General features: G+C 54.3%; 1 protein-coding gene across 2 annotated transcripts in view; it reads left to right on the top strand.

Moving 5' to 3' along the window:
- MFAP2 (microfibril associated protein 2) overlaps nucleotides 1-17645 on the top strand; it is a 31386-nt gene that overhangs the window by 9650 nt on the left and 4091 nt on the right. Inside the window, exons 2-6 of one of the 2 annotated variants that reach the window (XM_048824814.2) lie at nucleotides 3398-3504; nucleotides 12333-12419; nucleotides 14274-14300; nucleotides 14738-14824; nucleotides 15354-15392. In XM_048824814.2, coding sequence (XP_048680771.1) covers nucleotides 3468-3504; nucleotides 12333-12419; nucleotides 14274-14300; nucleotides 14738-14824; nucleotides 15354-15392 — 277 coding nt within the window. In that variant the 5' untranslated portion in view covers nucleotides 3398-3467. The remainder of the gene's footprint in view (nucleotides 1-3397; nucleotides 3505-12332; nucleotides 12420-14273; nucleotides 14301-14737; nucleotides 14825-15353; nucleotides 15393-17645) is intronic. The other variant, XM_048824817.2, reaches the window with a different exon arrangement.

Raw genomic sequence — 17645 nt, 5'->3', positions numbered from 1 at the left:
GGAGGCGGCGTGAAAGGCTGGAAGATAATGCATTGGATTGGGACTCGGGAGATCTGGGTCCAGTGCCTCCCTGTGTGACCTTGGGTAAGTCACCTCATCTCTCTGTGCTTCAGCGCCCCGTCTCCACCGTGGAGATCATAATTCTCCTACCCTTTCTGGCTTGGATGCAAAGTTCACTAGGCAAGGACTCGCTCTTGCAGGGTGTATGTACTACCCCTAGCATAATGGGACTCTGATCTTAGCTGGGGCCTGTTAGGAGTAGCAGGAAGTGAACGGTGCTGGATTGACAGCACTGAAGGCCTCTGTTTAGCCGCAGGATAGAGATCACACGTTGGCGACAGTACAGGCATTCTCCAGGTTGCTGCCCTTCCCTCCCTGCTCTCCCAGCGTGCCTCCATCCATCCCCAGAGGGACCCTCCCTAGGGGCCGGAGGAGAATTCAGTCAAAAATGGTCCTTCACCTTGCTGGAGAAGTAAGTGCCTGTCTCCACAGTGGTGGCTTTGGGATATAGACACCAGTCCCGCTAGGAGCTGGACTGAGATTCCCCCCCCAATCCTGCGCTGAGGTGAGGATGAGCTGGTGACTCTGATGCTGCGCACAACAAACCGTATCAGAGATCACAGATCCTCCTCTCTGCAATCCAGCATCCGTGATGGGCTATTGCCAGGAGATGATTAGCCTGCTCCCCCCAGAGCGCTGTGACTCAGATAGGCATCTTGTTTTGGGAAGAAGGATGCTCTCGCTCACCTCCCACCATCAGGACACGCTTGGGGAGATGTTAAGATCCGCCAGCCACTTGGCTCGGTGTCAGCCAGCTGTTCACCCTGTGTGGATACAGTAAGAACAAGGAGAGTACGTGCTTATGTCAAGTGACCTTTGGAAAATGAGCCCAGCATGTGTTCTCACTTAGCCGGGCTGGGCTTGCCCTCCAGAAACTTCCATCACCCCAGTGGAAAGAGGCGGACTGTGTGGATTTTAATTGGGAACAGCCTGCCTTCTGCACTGGGGTTACCAGTGTGCACAGGCTGTTGAGAGCTCCAAGGAAAGTGGCCGATGGCATTGCCTGTTTCTTGTTGGGGAGCTCGGGTTCAAATCCAGCCCTGGTCACTTGTGCAAGGAGTTTGGCAGCATCACTTCTTGGCACCCTTTGGATACAGCATTGCTCTGTTCTTGAAGCCCAGTGTAGGAGAAGCAAGGGTTTTGCAGGCCAGGGCTGAGTGCTTTGTTGGATGGGGAGCTTGGAACTGGATTACTATGAGATGTTGCAAGACAAGAGTGTGGGGCAGTGGCAGAAATATGCATAGGACCCAGGACTGGGTAAGGTAGGGTTGCCAACCCTCCCGGTTTCACCAGGAGTCTCCCAGAATCAGGCCCATCTCGCAGAGGATACTGAAGCCAAACCGGGAGATTTGAGGCTGCTAAAAGTCTGGCAGTGCAGCGGGGCTCTGCACGCTGCCCCCGACTGCAGGCTCCCTCCCCCTGGCTCCACGCAGCTCCCGGAAGCTCTCCATTGGCCAGGAGCTGCAGGAGGCGGCACCTGCAGGCGGGGACAGCGCGCCGAGCCCCCATGGCCGCCCCTCCCCCTAGGAGCCGGAGGGACATGCTGGCCGCTTCCTGGGACCCGCCTGAGGTAAGTGTCACCTGGAGCCCACAGCCCTCAACTCCTCCTGCACCCAAACTCCCTCCCAGAGTTTGCACCCCTTCCTGCACCCCAACCCCCTGCCCCAGGCTCAGCCCAGAGCCTCCTCCCACACTGAAAACCCCTCGGCCCAGCCCAGAGGCTGCGCGCCCCCCCCCAACCCCCTGCTCCATCCCAGTGAGGGTGGGGGAGAGCAAGCGACGGAGGGAGGGGGGAATGGAGTGAGTGGAGGGGGGCCTAGGAGAAGGGGCGGGGCCTCAGAGGAGGGGGAGGGGTGGGGCAGGGGATGCCAAGGGTGTTTGGGTTTGTATGATTAGACAGTTGGCAACCCTAGGCCTGGGTTTCATGGGCCTGCCCTGCTTTGACCCCCACTAAAACCCCTGTCCTGGTTGAAGGGCCCCCAGACCGAGAGGTATACAGACCTAGTGCAGAGGATCGCAGTGCCACTCCGGTTTGGCCCGTCCAACCCTCTGTCTCCATCTGCAGCAGGGCAGAAAGGCCGAACCTCAGTGGCGGGGCGGGGTGCTTTAGCCATTGGAAATGTTGGGAGGGATGAGGAAAGGTGCGGTGGTAGAAGTGTGCGTTTGTGCGGGGGCAGGGTCCCAGCCTGCTAGCAGATGGTGCGACGGAAACCAGAATTAAAGTGCACTGGCTGGTCAGGGATAGATGCTGTCTGCTGTGTTGTCTCAGAGCAATGAAATTCGTCATGTTCTCCGACAATCCTTCTGAAAAAGAAATGGTGAAATATCGTCAGTTCGCTCTTATGGTGCACCTGATCTTTAATGCTTTACAAAGGAAGGTCGGTAACATTATCCTCACTTTGCTGATGGGGAAACTGAGGCATGGCAGTTGTCCGAGGTCATACATCTGCATCAGAGCTGGAAGCCGAACCTGTCTCTTCTGGCTCCCAGCCCGGTGCCCTATAGATCTAGCAACAGGCACTGGGCATACTCCTGGTAGAACGGTAGTCAGTGCAATTCTATCGGCGCTGGACCTCTCTTGTTAGAGCTTGGAGAAGAGCTTTCCAACGAGGCTTTCTACCATGTGCACAGAGGACACGCTCTGCTTCCATCAGGAAAGGAAGGAATGCTGCATGTTCCGGCGATTCACCAGCATCTGGGGGCTTGGGTGGGGGCTTGGGCCCATTATAGTAGACAGCATGGAACACGCCTTTAAAAAACAGGCTGGTCTTGGCAGGGAGCATGCACATGGAGGGGCTGCGGATGGTTTCCTGATGGGGAGGAAGGGATGGTCTTGTGGTTAAGGGGCGGGGGAGTCAGGGCATGGGTTCCAGTCTCTTTTCTGCCACTTACATACTGTGGGGCCTTAGTTAAGTCACTTAAATTCTCCAAGCCTCAGTGCCTCTGTCTGTGATGGGAGGATGATCCTCAAAGGGGGGGGCAGTTCAGGCTTCATTAATGTTTTGTCAAGTAGCTTTGAAACCCGTGGCTGGGAGATGGCACAGAAATGGCAGGTGTTCGGAAGTGTTAATTCTCAGTGTTTCTATGGAGGAGAGCTTAGAGCTAGATGTGCAGGAGCCGTTAATGGGTCAGACTTGTCCAGCCAGCGGCCCACAGTAATTCCACCCCCATTGGCCTGGGAGATGACGATGAAGCATCAAGAAGAGGAGGGTGTAGAATGCCCCTTTGGTATCTCGGCAGTATCCCTAGGAGACACCTAGGGATTGTCCCTGTAATGACATGGTTGGGACGACGTCCAAAGCCTCCTGCTAATCCCTTCTCCCATCTTCTTTTCCAGACTTCCCAAAGCTCCTCCAGCTACCTCCTGCACTGCACTGCTCCGCTCCTCCCCGCTGCCCCCCGTGACCATGAGAGCAGTCTGTCTCATCCTGCTGTGTCTGCCAGGTGAGTGCAAGGCATCCCAGCCCCGAGCCCGCTGGCATGGGCAGGCCAGCATGGCATGCATGTACCTTGGAGAAAAGTGACCTGGTGCACCTGGTAGAGTCACTGTGAGAGATCCACCCACCTGGTCAGTGATGGACCAAACCCAGAGGGTGGGGGGAGGCACAGTCCCTCTCCCACAGAGCCTCTGATCTAAGCAGAAGAATCACACCATTCAGGTGTACGATGCACTGACCGACCGGCTCTCCAAGTGTGGCAGAGTTTTCATCTCCTGAAGCTCGGACTCAAATGCCTCTCCCGGGACTGGCAGTCACTGCTCGGCCTCCCGAAAGAGGGGCATGGAGGGGGAGGAGTGATCCAAAGCGATTTGAAGGGGAGAGGGAGTTTGAACTCTATGGGGCAATGTGGCAGAAGGTAGAAAGTCAAGAGCAGGGGGAGGGTCCAGAGGAAGGGGCGAAGCAGTCTCCATCCACAGGGCTTCAGGGGTGAATAGAAAAAAGGGAACCGAGGACAGGACCGCCTAGTGGCTACAGCAGTGGTTTGGCCTTAATGGGCCTGGGTTCAATTCCCTTCTCTGTCACAGATTCCCTGTTTGTCACTTAGACTCTCTGGGCCTCGGTTTCCTCACCTGTGAAATGTGACGACATCCCTTCCCTACCCTCCGGCAGTGCTGGGGGGCTGGCCGCTGCTTTGAGATCCAGGGACACAAGGGCCTATGTAACAGCAGATTATTGCATCATTAATGACATTTTATGCACTTCTCCCTGTTGGCGTGTGGAGGAATGGGGGGTCGCCAGGGAGATGGCATCACTGTTGATTGTTGGTTTATGTGGATAATTAACGAGGCTGTAGGGTGTCTGTCCCCGGAGCAGGGCAGGAGGATGGCGGTGGCTCTGTGAGGTTAGACTGCATGTCTCCAGCCTGGGCAGCGAAGAGGCTGCTGGTCCTAGTTAGAGTTGCACACTTTCTATTTGCAGAAAACCGAATAACTGTGCCCCACCCCTTCCCTAAGGCCTCGCCCCTTCTCCAATGCCCCGCCCCCACTAACTCCTTCCCCCCTCCTTCCATCACTTGCTCTCTCCCCCAGTCTCGCTCACTCATTTATTTTCGCCAGGCTGAGGCCAAGGGGTTTGGAGTGCAGGAGGGGGCTCTGGGCTGGAGCAAGGGGTTGGGGTGTGGGAGGGGGTACGGGGTGTGGGCTCCAGGAGGGGGTTTGAGGTGCAGGCTCTGGGCAGCGCTTACCTTAGGTGGCTCCCGGAAGCGGTGACATGTCCCTCTGCCTCCTAAGTGGCCCCGGGGGCTCTGCACGCTGCCCTCACCCACAGGTGCTGCCCCCGCAGCTCCCATTGGCTGTGATTCCCGGCCAATGAGAGCTGCAGAGCCGGTGCTTGGGGCAGGGGCAGTGCACGGAGCCCCCATGGCCATCCATGCACGTAGGACCCAGAGGGACATGCCGGCAGCTTCTCGAGAGCCAACTGGACTTTTAATGGCCCAGTCAGTGGTGCTACCAGAGCCACCAGGGTCCCTTTTCGACCAGCGCCTGCACAGAGGGTAACAAACGTGGGAAACGTTCCCAAGCGGGGCCGAGAGAGACCAGAGCATATGTGCATTGGCGCTGGACAGGGAGTGGGGAGCGAAAGACTAGAGGAGAGGTGAGGGGTGTGGGGGGTAGGGGAAGGGACCAGGCAGTGCATAGAACAGCTGGTGACCCATGTGGTTCCATCTGTTAGAGCTTTCCTTACGTGACAAGGGTTGCAACAAGAGATCTCAGTGGAAGGCTGATGAACCCGCAGGATGCCCCAGGCCCAGCTACTCGCAACGCAGCAATTGTGCAATTAGGACCCAATCCAACAAGGCACTGAGCACCCCGCGCACCTGCCATTCAACAGCCACAGGGGAGAGGGTGCTCAGCACCTAGCAGGTGGAGACCTGATGTGCAGAGCGGGCCCGTAGCAGGTGGCATAAGAACCATGCGGCAGCCGGGCGCTTGGGCTGTGCCTTGGTCAAGCAGTCGGAGATGGGTCTTCCCCTCCAACTCCGGGCGCTCCCCTGAGATTGTCATCAGGCTGCCTACTGCCAAGCCAGCCCCGCAGCTGGTACCCCTGAGGGCAGGCCCAACCAGCCCACGCAGAGGCAACGCCGGTGGGGAGAAGGAGCCAACCCATCTTTGCCCGGCTGCCTGATGGCCACTGTCAGGTGGGGAGGGAGGGAGAAGGTGCTGCTCAGAGCTGGCCCATCCTGCCACACATCCCACAATACAGAACTGGTGGCAGGAACCCGGGCCAGGCAGGTAGAGGTGGGAGGGGTGTGAGCGGGTGGGCAGACAATCTAGGAGGAGATGGAGCCGGGAGAGAACTTTGTTGAGGAAACCGAGAGTGGGACATAACCACCAACGCCGAGGTGGGTCGGGGGCTAACTGAGCTGAGGCGCCTCTGTGCCCTTGTTCAGAGTAATTGGACTGTGCTGGGGATTTCCCTCTGTCTCTCTTCAGCCTGCCCTGTTTGGGATCCTCCTTGCAAACCGCCTTGCACTGCTGGAGTTTCTGCAGTCGGCTCCAGCTGGCAGCCAGGGGGTGGCTCCATGGCCGGCGTTCCTCTGAGGGACCCCTCTGGGACCGAGACGCTCTGTGCTCTCCAGAGGGGGGAGGGTTAACAGTGTCACCTTGAAAATGGGGAAGGGGAGGAATTTGCAGACACAGCAGGTGTCCCCGAGCCACTGAAGAGCGGGGAGGTGGGTGGTGGTTATATGACAGGAGCGCCCTGAAATCAGGGCCCCGTTGCATTAGGAGCTGCACAAACACTCAGTAAGGCAGTTCATGCCTCTGGAGCTTGCAATCCAACTAGCTCAGAAAAAAGGAAGTTTTGCTACCCTCATTCTACAGATCGGGGAAACTGAGGCATGGAAAGATCATGGTTTGCTCAGTGTCGCACACAAGACCTATGACAGAGCTTGGAAATGAACCCCAGTCTCCTGCATCTCCATCCAGTGCCATAAGCACAGGGCCGTCCTTTCTCTCAGGGTAAGTCTCCACTGCAGAGGAAAAACCCGTGGCAGCAAGTCTCACAGCCTAGCACTAGACTAGCCGTGTAGACATTCTCATTCGGGCTGGAGCCCCAGCTTTGAGACCCTCCCCCCTCACCAGGTTTCAGAGCCCAGGCTCCAGCCCGAGCCTGAATATCTACACTGCTATTTTTAGCCCCGCATCCTCTGAGCCCCATGTACTTGAATCAATTGACCCAGGCTCCGAGACTCGGTGCCCTGGGTTTTTCTTTACAGTGTAGAGGTACCCTCGGGCACGTGCCTTTCACTAGCTTGTTCACTGATTTCTGTGGGCTCCTGTCTCCACTATGAAAGGTCTCAGACCCTGTGATGAATCTCAAGATTGGGCCTTGAAAACACATTTCAGGTCGCATGGTTTTGATGGCTTATGTGGATGTGAGGAAAACTTTGAGACTAAAGTCCAAACTAGACCCAGTGCAAATCCATTGACTTCAGTGCAGCAACAGCTGCTTCCACCAGGGCTGAATTTGCCCCCACTTCTTAATGATTTTCCACAAGCTCTTCCCGTTCATTTAATTTTTGTTGTTTATAAAATGATGTGTTCCTGGAAACATTTCCATGGACTGATCCTGGAACGCCGTCCCGGGGTGAGAGGAGTTGCGTGGGATGAATCAAGTAGTCAGACCCTGGCTACATTAGCCAGGGGTGACAGGTGATTTCATGCACAAGCCCCCTGCCCATCTCCCCAGATGGGGTTGAAACCAGTTTGCTCCTGTCTACACTAATGACCAACTCACTCTCGACCCCAGTTAAGGAGTCTGGGAGAAATGGGGGGGGGGGCTCTTGTGTTGCACACCTGTTGTTAACCGTGAGTCATTCCCAAATACAGTCTACAGTTAACCTCTAATACTCCTCCTCACCTTGTCCCAGGAGGTGACAGAGCTCACGTGATAGTCTGTGGGCTACTACAGCTGAAAGATGGAAAACTGGCCTCTCGGGTGAGAATGAGTTTCTGGGTACAGCTGAGTCTAGACTCTTCTCCGTGTAAGGTTTTAACCAGTAGAGAGCAGATTCCCTTTGTGAGTTTTAGATAAATCCTAGGCTGACTAGGGCATGGGTGCCTTAGGCATTCATGGAGTCTGACCCCTTGCAAAGTCCCATCTTTCAGAAGTGTCTGATTCATAGATACTAAGGTCAGAAGGGACCATTATGATCAGCTAGACCGACCTCCTGCACAATGCAGGCCACAGAATCTCACTCATCCACCCACTCCTGCGAAAAACCTCTCACTTATGTCTAAGCTATTGAAGTCCTCAAATCGTGGTTTAAAGACTTCAAGGAGCAGAGAATCCTCCAGCAACTGACCTGTGCGCGCAAGGGAATACTGGTACCAACGCCAGCCCTCGCTCTGTGCTAGAAGCAGCTTCTACAATGTAGAGCATAGCTTCAGTATCCCCAATCCCAAGCGTTAAAAAAATCACGAGTCCAACCGCCAAAATCATGGGATTTGCTTTAAAATTGTGAGATTTAAGAAAATATATGTTGGGGGTGTTTTTTCCCTTCCCTTCCCTTCTGGTTTGTGAGCCTTTTGGATGCACTTGGCTGGTATTTGCAAGCTTTTCTCCATACTCATGAATGCTAGAAACTTTTTTTAAAATGATAGTTGAGATTCTCGTACATTCACATGACTCCTCAGGAGCTGGGGACTTTTAAATCCAGTATCACAAGAGCTGACAACACTACAGCTGTGTCCTCAGGCTTCTCTAGAGCTGAATTTGCTGTTGACAACAAATAACAGCTGTGAATCATTAAACGTGCAAAACGTCTCAGCAGTTAAATCCGATGCATAAGTGCTGTCCAAGCAACAAAGGCACAATCTCTGCTCTCAGGAAGAATCTGTCATGTACAGACAGTATGTCTAGACTAGGATAGAGGTGTTTTGGAGAGGGGAAAGGCGGTTTAAACATATGAGCTAAAACCTTTTAGCGAACATGGCTTTAAACCCTAGTGTAGTCAGGGCTCCCCTGCTGTGGAAAAGCTTTCCAATTTATAAGGACAGATAGGCACTGGAAGAGGTTACCTAGGGAGGCTGCAGAGTTGCTGGAGGTTTCTAAGAACAGGTTGGACAAACTCCTGCCAGGGATGATCTGGGTTTACTTGATCCTGCCTCAGCACAGGGGGCTGAACTTGGTGACCTCATCCAGCCGTACATTTCTATGATTCTATGAACCAGCTCGCACATCTCGTCTTGCCTACACCACGGTTTTAAAATGTGTTAATAATGACCCCTGGCGCATATCTGGCACTTTCCATCAGTAGCTCTCAAAGTGTTTTACAAGGGAGGCCAGGAGTGTTACCATCACTTTACAGCTGGGGAAACGGAGGCACAGAGTGGGGACATGATGTGCTCACCCAGCCCTGGTAGAGTCAGGGATAGAACGCAGCTTCCCTGAGTCCCCCTGTATGCTTGTGGATTGCTCTCCGTGCACAGAGTTGCTGTTCAAACCTTCTGCAAAATCAAAGGTCACTAGAAACATTTCTCTGAATTTCTTCAAATATTCTGATTGCGTCATTACGTTTTGGGCTGGGAGGGACCCCAGTCCCTAGCAGCATTTGCAGCCCTAATGTTGCAGCCTCCTGCTATTACATGAGATCCAGCAAGTGAAACCAGCCAGCCTATCTGATCCTTGAGTGGAACTGAAAGAAGCAAAGTGGCGTTAACAGTGAGAAATATGCGCCAAATGTGAAGAGTCGCGTTTGTGAAAGAACGTGCTTTTTAACACGGTGTCACTTTAAGACTGTGTGTACATGGGAGCTAGAGAGGAACCAGTTTTACCATCCCATGACAACTTTTGAGGGAGTCATATCCCAGGTGAGTCCTCTTCCACGCCATTGGCTCGGCTGCATCTTTCTCTCTCTGGTTGAGACCAGAAATTCCATCCTGGACTCTGCGAAATCTCCGTGGAAGTTTCGTCAGAACCGTACATGCCCTAGGAATCTTTTGACAAAATTGTTTTGACCAGCTCTAGTGTGTGCTTTTTCCGGCAAAGCTTCTTGGGGCATCTCCCCTGTGCCAGCAGGAGCACGAGTGTAGACGGCGCTCGGGCATTTTCACCATCATGTCATCTGAACTTGGCAGGTCTATAAAATACCTGTGGTCCCTGAGGCCTGTCTACGCTTGGGCTCTCGCTGCCACTGGCAGAGCTGTGCCTACAATCGAGGGTTGGCGGGGGAGAGACTTCCCCAAAATGGCTGATTTCGAGAAGGCTGAAGTTTGACTCAGATGACCAGTGGCAGCTGTGGCGAGCAGCGTAGGGTTGGGGTTCAGAAGGGTGGCAGCCAGGTGAGTACAGCGGCAGATTTCATAGGCCGGCAGGGGCTCAGCTTGGGCTGGGGTTCAGCTAGCCGGTTGTTTTGGGGGTCGGGCTGGCGCTCAGGGGCTGGAAGGCGGCCTGGGGGTTGAGGTGGTTTGGCGGGCGGGAAGGGGTGGGCTCGGGGCTCTGGTGGGCAAGGGGGCGGGTCCTCAGTCAGAAGGGGCGGGACTAGTTGGGTGTATTTTTTCAGCGATGCAGATAGGGAAGGGGCAGTGGGTAGTGATCTCCACTGGACGTTCGGCCTGTGTTTGTTTTATACATGAAGTGTGTGTGGCAGGGAGGAGAGACCCTGTGGGAATTTCCAGACTTCCATGTGCATCCCGAGGGGAAGTGTGTTTTCCAACCCCACTGAGGGGCCTGAAGATGGACAGGGGAAAACAATGGGTGCTGAGCAGTGATTCGGCTCTTACAGCTTCTTGCAAGGGTTGGGGTTTTTACCTGGTCTTGAGTCATGTTAGGCTGTTGTTCGTTCTGGGCCTAAGCCAGCTCTTCCCCTTCCTCCTCTGCCATCTGCTGCTTTGTGGAGGAGTGGAGGAGCTCTTGTTCACTCAATGACTTCCAGACGGAGGGAGACTTGTCTCAGTTTCCTGCGTCATTTGCAAAGCCCTCAACTTCCAGTGCATCGGCTTTCCTAGCTGCATTTGAATGCAATGGCTGAAGAGGCTAGCGTGCACGCATCCCATAAGCACAGCAGGGTTGGAGGTATGTTTCCATCTGGACGTGGGTACCCCATCGGCACTCAGGGGGCCGTGGGTGTGACACGTGCTCTGCACATCCAGAGGAGAGGGCCTTAAATGTCCACTTTGCTCTGCGTCCGGCATTGTCGGTAGCTCAGCCCAGATTGGACCCCAGGGTGGTTTTAACTTAGATCCAGCCACACGTAAATCCGTTGGGCTGTCAGTCAGGTGATTGTCTGTCTATGCACCTCGGCGGGGACGCCCATTTCTAATACACTCCCTGAACTTGTGCTTGACAAGACAAATTTACCAAGCTGCCAGCCAGCCAGTTCCAGGCACCAGACCTTGCTGTGGGTGTAGGAAAGGATGAGGGACAAGGATCAGGAGCAGACGGACTCTCTCAGTTTGCAGGCCTGCCCCACACTTGAGATCATTCATTTGCTGATTTTGGGACCTAGCACTGTTCGTTCTCTCTGAGATTGTGGCCCTCATTTGTGCTGTCTCTGTGTAGCATGACTCACCCTACGATTGGCCTGGAATTAAAGATTAATCTTTAATTAAAGATTATGTCATGTGATGAAATCTCCAGGAACACACCCAAAACTGGCAACCCTAATCCTAGTGCTTGAGTACACGGCTGGACGCATCATCCGAGAGGTGGTGGCTCACAGCTGGGTCTAAATGTTCACGCACTTGGCTAATTTGAGGCCTCATAAAGTTCCCACCTGCAGTGAGGAGGAGGATGTTTGAGGCAGGACAATGCCAAGCACACTCTCCCAGGACACCTGCAAGTCCCTGCCCGGGGCGGGGGGAGGCAGTCCACAGTGTGTGCATCTGATCAGCGGAGACGGAGAGCACTGGCCCATGTAGCTCAGTTCAATGCACTGTGCGGCCTTCGGGGTCGCTGCTATGTGAGTTCAGCTCCCGCTAGTTGAGGCTGCTTCGGTAGAGCCATTGTGGGACAAGTAACTGTCTCAGACTCCCGCCTGGCTTGCGCTGTCCCTCCTGGTTGTACGGTGCTGGTGCTGTTCGGGTCGACTTGGAGTCCTCTCCTGAGAATTCCTGCTCTGCAGGCGGCCCTGTCCAAACCCTGACAAGGGGCAATCACAGCGACTGAGCCCCTGCGGGCCTGAGCCAACCTTCCCAGCTGCCAGGAACGGTGGCTGGCCACGCTGCATGGAGACACGCTGGCGATCCTGGGGCTGAGCGTCAGGTCAGCTTTCTTCATGCAGACGAGCCCTGATGATGAAACTCTCAGGGAAACTGAGGCAGTGAAGGGCCTGTTGTCAAAGCAGCACAGAGAGGCCACTGCCTGCCGACCTTCCAGGCACTGAGCCCTTCACCCACTCAAAGGAGCCATTGCTACTGGTCTAGCATTCCCCCGATGGGCTGTCCCGGGGGGGGGGGGGGGGGGGCTGGTGAACCAGTTCAGACCACGACCACCCTCGTGTGAACATGGCGGTGGAGTCCAGTTGTTGATTTCCAAGAGCTTTGCTAGGCCAGCAGATTGGGGCTCTTCCAGGGCTGCTGAGGGTGTGGTGTGGGAGGGGGGATTGAACTCACAGACACCTGGATGTTGGCTTGTGCCTAGGATGCTGGCTCCCCTTCTACGTGTCCATCCCACGGGCAGTGGGGGCAGCTTTCTTACACTGTGTCTGCCCGCACTCAAGGGACAAGCAGCGGGAGGGGCGTGGGGGGCCGTTTTGAAAGGGTCAAATACTTTGAGCACTCAGTAAACCACAATGATTTCTCTCTCCTGTGTATGTATGCATGTTCCCAGCAGCACTCCTGGCCCAGGGACAATACGATCTCGAAGGACCCCCTTATCTTGACCAGCTGCAGTATTCCCAGTACGACCCTCAGTTAGGTGAGTGGTCCTGGTGGCTTCACGTATATATCTCCCCCCTCCGCCTGCTCCATCCCTCAACATACACACCTGCTCTTTGTGTGTCTCGGTGAGACAGCTTCATTGCGTAACAGATCTTGCCATCAAGGAGGGTTTTTTCCTGATGTTCAGTCTGAATGTCCCCTTTTTGAATTTCATTCCAGTTTGTCCCACGCCAACCCTTTCCTCTCCCTCCCTGGTATTTACACCTTTCGGGTCCTTGGCGAGATCTCCTCCCAACCCATGCTCCAATCCCAGTCCACAGATGTCGCTCCATTAAACTTCCCCCTAAACCAGTCCCTGGTAATCAAAGAATCTCCGGGTTGGACGGGACCTCAGGAGGTCATCTAGTCCAACCCCCTGCTCAAAGCAGGACCAATTTTTACCCCAGATCCCTAAATGGCCCCCTCAAGGATTGAACTCACAACCCTGGGTTTAGCAGGCCAATGCTCAAACCACTGAGCTATCCCTCCCCCCCCAAATGTCTGATGCACTTCACTGAACTCTTCTGATTTATAAGATTGTAGGACTGGAAGGGACCTTCCTGGGTCATCTCAGTGCAGGGGACTGGACTGGGCAGGATTTGTTGCTATCTCCCTGGTAACAAGGTGCCCAGAGACAAACAGAAGCACTCCCAATTCTACATTCCAGGATGTTGTTGCCTTTAAACTGCATGAAATGTTTCTCACTGTCACATCGCCCAACAAACTCACAACTGATATGCTGCCCACGATCATCCCTAGCTGATAGAGAAGGTTGGGCAATTTAGGGTCCTCCCAAGTAAAATAATCTGCCTTTTCCCATCTGGCAAAGCTAATTTAGTCCATTAACAGAAGTTTGGCTAACTCAGGTTTCTACTTCCCCTGTTCAGAGTGGCTCATGAGATTTCAGGGAAATGATTATTGCAATATAGCAACTAAACTCCGATGGTTCCTGGTATTCTGTTGTGCTAGGCTGCTTCCAAGAAGTGTATTCACTGCCCATGAACCTTGATCAGTCTAAGATTTGTTAAAGATACAGACGTGTTGCGTTCCAGTACGGTAACTGTCACTGAATTAAACTGAACGTGCTTTATAGCCCAATGCTCTTTGCAACACACTGGTTGGGGGTGGTACCAGGCAAAGGTAGCAGCTGCTATGCCTTCAGTACCTGCTTTCTCTCAGCCAGGGTCTTTCAGACGTTACAGTGAGTGAGTGTTGTCCAGGCCGCTGGGATTATCATTTAATCTGATCTGGAAAAAAAACAATTATTGGGATTTTACATTCCCCCTGGAGAGTCGCTGGAAATGGGCTGAAGAGACCAATGGCCAAGATTTTCAAAAGCGACAAGTAATTTGGGGGGCCCAACTTGAAACATCTTTCAGAAAGTGCTGGACACCTGATCTCTGAAAACTAGGCCCCGTACGGTGTCTTTATCACTCCACTAGTCGCTTTAGAAAGTTTTGACCTACTGTGTCCTCGCTCAAACCATGTCTTCCCCTACTGCAGTGGGTGAAAGTTTATGCCTTGATTTTTCCCCCAGAGATGCTGATCACTTCTCCCTCCCGTTGACTTGGGCGATCAGCAACTCAGAGCAGACTTGTAAACCCTAGAGTGGATTCCCTGTACAATGCAACCACCTGGGATTCCATTGCCCTTGGGGTTAGGAAATCTGTCAGTATCCCAGGCGAGATGCAGCCACCACCAAGATGACTGGGCTCTTCCAGGGCTGGGCGAGACAGGTTTTGTGCAGGGAGAACAAGAGCAGTTTGTTTCCTTCTTCCACATGCTGTGTTAGGTCTTTGCTGTTCCTAAAATGAGACCTTTCTCTGTGCTTTGTTTTTGTTTTGTTTTTTAGACAATCAAGATTACTATGACTATCAAGGTAAGCACTTTCTCTGTTGAGCACTCATCTGCTCTTCTGAGCTGCCCTGTTTGCTCCAGCTGGCCAGCACTGGCTGGAGTGTAACTAACGTGCCGTGGAGTCGGCATAATTGTGCTTTGTTGGGAATATGAATTCTGCCATTCCCAGCCTGGCTTCTGTTTTGCCTTGATCTTGCAGGGAAGGTCTAGTCCTCTGGGGTTTTATGATGCAATCTGTTGCCCCAGTTACTATGTGGCATTGATATGTCACTGCTGGATTCAGGAAGAAATGGAGGAGGATCCAAACTGCAAAATGAGGCTCCCGGGGAAAACTGGAAAAATGACCAATAAAACAAAGCTCCTGGGGAGGGAGAGTGCTGGGGTCTCTGGCCCCGTTTGGCAGAGGGTGTGTGTGGTGCCTGATTAACCTGAACTGAACATGTCCGTTCTCCATGGCAGATGTCACCCAGCGCACTCCCGAAGAGCAGTTCCAGTATCAGTCCCAGCAACAGACCCAGCAGGAGATCATCCCAGCGCCAACCCCCGGTGCGTTGTGGAGCCTTCGCCACTCCTGGCGGAGAGGGGCTGTGGGCAGCCGTGTCTGCTGCCGGTGTAGTCCTATTGTAGTCAGTATGTCCGCTGCCGTACACTAGCCGAGGAGCAGATCCGCTGTTTAAGTGTGGAGCAGAGTATAAACAGTGTCCAGTGTGTGTGTAGCTTTCCTGGGCAGTAGCACTTATCCCAGAGAGGGAGGATGGCACAGTGGTTAGTGCACTGGCCTGGGACTGTGCAGACCTGTGTGCTCTGCCATAGCCTCCCTGTGTGATCCCTGGGCAAGTCACTTGGTTTCTCAGGGCCTCGGTTCCCTATCTGCACAATGGGGATAATGGCCCGCCCTGCCTGGCAGGGCGTGGTGAGGATCAATACATCCGAGATTGTGAAGCGCTCAGATGCTGGGAAAAACAGGGGCCCTGTATGTACCGTAGATAGACAGGAGCATGAGTTATACCAGTTTGCAGCCCACTCCCAGCCTGGTGCTGTGTTCTCAGCTCCACCTATTGTCTTTCCCCTCCAGCTCTTCCCGAGACCGAACCCACAGAACCTGGACCTCTTGGTAAGACCCGCAGCCTGTTGTTCTCCGAACCGTAGGGTGACTCTGGGAGCTGCAGATGCCTGAAGTCAGCTCTGAGTGGGAGGAAGGGCCTGCAGGAGGCAAGGCTGGAAAGTATAAAGGAGGTGGAAAAAGCTGCTCACTCAAGCTCTGAAAGAGGAGCCAGGGCACTGGTTTCCCTCCTCCGCCCCCAAGCATGCAGGCAGGACAACCTGGGGTGGAACGTGCAGGAGACACCACAGCTGGGAGGTGGGGCTGGGGACTCTCTCCAGCTGGCAGGGGCTGCCTGGTGGATTTCTAGCTTTGATGATGTTTCGCTTACAGGAAACGCTTTAAATTGAGCAGGGAGTTAATGAGGCCACCCTTGTACCTTCTAATCCTTCAAACCACCATTGATCGATTGTGAGCATATCATCTGAGGTCTGCCAGAAGCGCAAGAAACCTGTATCTCCTCCGACATGGCTGCCCCACATATCAGCCAATCTGCCTTTGATCCGGGGCTGCCTTGAGTCTGAGAGAGAACCTGCGATTAACAAGCAAGATAGTAGATGGGGACAGAGCATTCTCTCCTTGGACCAGATCCTGCAGCCCTCCCTTCTGGGAGCAGCCCTGCTGAATCCAGCAGCGCTTCTCCCGGCATTGCAGGATCGGGCCCTTCCAGCTGATGCTCTCGGTGACCCTTGGTTTTTTAACTGATGTTGGAGAGTAGCTTAAAGACCCTGCACTGCGCAGCCACTCCTCTGTGGGGAGAAAATGTCCAAACCCCAGAGAAAGCACAAAGTCCCCCTTGATTTCCCCCCGCGTGGATAGATTTCCAAGCCGTGGAGCCCTGGAGGCTACGAATGAACCTTGTTACATTTAGCAGCATTTCTCTGGCTCTTTCACTCCAATGCACTTGTTTGACTTTCACTTTATTTGTTCCTCAATTCCTCTTCCTCTCTCTCCCCCTCACTCACAGCTTCAGGAGCAGTGGGGGGTGGTCTCCTCCGCCTTCTCCCTAAACTCTGCCTGCAACACCATCTGCCATCACTGCCCAAGAGTTAGACACGAACCAGCTGAAAGCCCCATGGAGTTTCCTTCTCTTGCCCACTGGTTACCGCTCTGCCTTTGGGTTAGGAATCGGACCTGTGCGTGTAGGAGGAACATTCAGTGGCAGAGCTAATAAGGGTGGGGAGCAACCGCCCCCCCAATAGCCGCCAGGTGTATGAGGGATGCCTTTTGGGGACCCTGCAGTCACCCAGCAGTGGCCACTCCTGTCCTGCAGGGCTGTACCCAGTTCCTCACTCGGAGCATTGCAACACGGTGCCCGGGGTCCCATGGCGCTGTGACCTCACGTGCTACATTGCAGCGCCACTCACTCCAATTTGGCCCAGCCGCCTGTCCATCATGACACCCATATGGCACTGCAATCCCACGCGCCAGCTTGTACCGCCCAGAATGGGGAGCCGGGCACAGGACAGGAGCCCACTCTGCTAGGTGGGTGCGGGGGCAGGCTCACCCTGCAGCCCACCACCAATGACCCATCACTCGGGTTGTGCCATCTGGCTCTGCCACTGGGAGCATTGCGATGTCGGGGGTGGACACATTGTTGAGAGCAGTTGAGAGGGTTAGAAGTCGGCCGTCTCCTGGTGACGTGTTGCAGGGCTGCTACACGTGCAGCTGGCTGACCGGCCGTGGTTGCAGGGTGGGGGCGGAGGGACAGCGCAGGCCAGCGCTAGTGATCCTGCCCAGCGTGCACAGAGGCCAGGGTGCTCTGCTCCGCTCCGCTCCAAGCTAAACACAGATCGGCTGCTTGCAGCACAATGGTCCCACTCTGGCACGTGTCGCAAAATCACATTTTTCCTTCTTTCTCTCCCGCCCCCAAAAAAGGGAAAATCGAGATCACCTTCCAGATTGAACCGGGCCAAACTAAAGGAGGCGGAGAACTCCTGAGCCCTGCCTAGGGAGGCCAGCTTTCCAGGAGCTGCTGGATGGCCCCACTGTGGCTCTGGCTTCTGCCAAGTGCTGGTTACCCTCCAGCCCCATGCAATTCAAGGCCCTTGCAAGATGTGGCTTTTAGCTTGTTCATTCTTTGCAGCAGGGTATTTATCTGTGAAGCCCCCCCACCCACGGTAGCAGCACGAGATCAGCACCTGCCCTTTCACCCATTGAGATACTAGCTGTAGGCATTCCTGCCCCCCTCCGGGGGGGGCACTTTGCCTCCTGGTCCCTACAGCTGTGCCAGTAGCAGGGTTTGAAAGCTAAGCAAGGCTCCGG

Source organism: Caretta caretta, chromosome 18, assembly GCF_965140235.1.
Source record: "Caretta caretta isolate rCarCar2 chromosome 18, rCarCar1.hap1, whole genome shotgun sequence".
Classification (NCBI taxonomy): domain Eukaryota; kingdom Metazoa; phylum Chordata; order Testudines; family Cheloniidae; genus Caretta; species Caretta caretta.
Note: the sequence above shows the minus strand (reverse complement) of the source record. Positions and strands in the feature narration are given on the sequence as shown.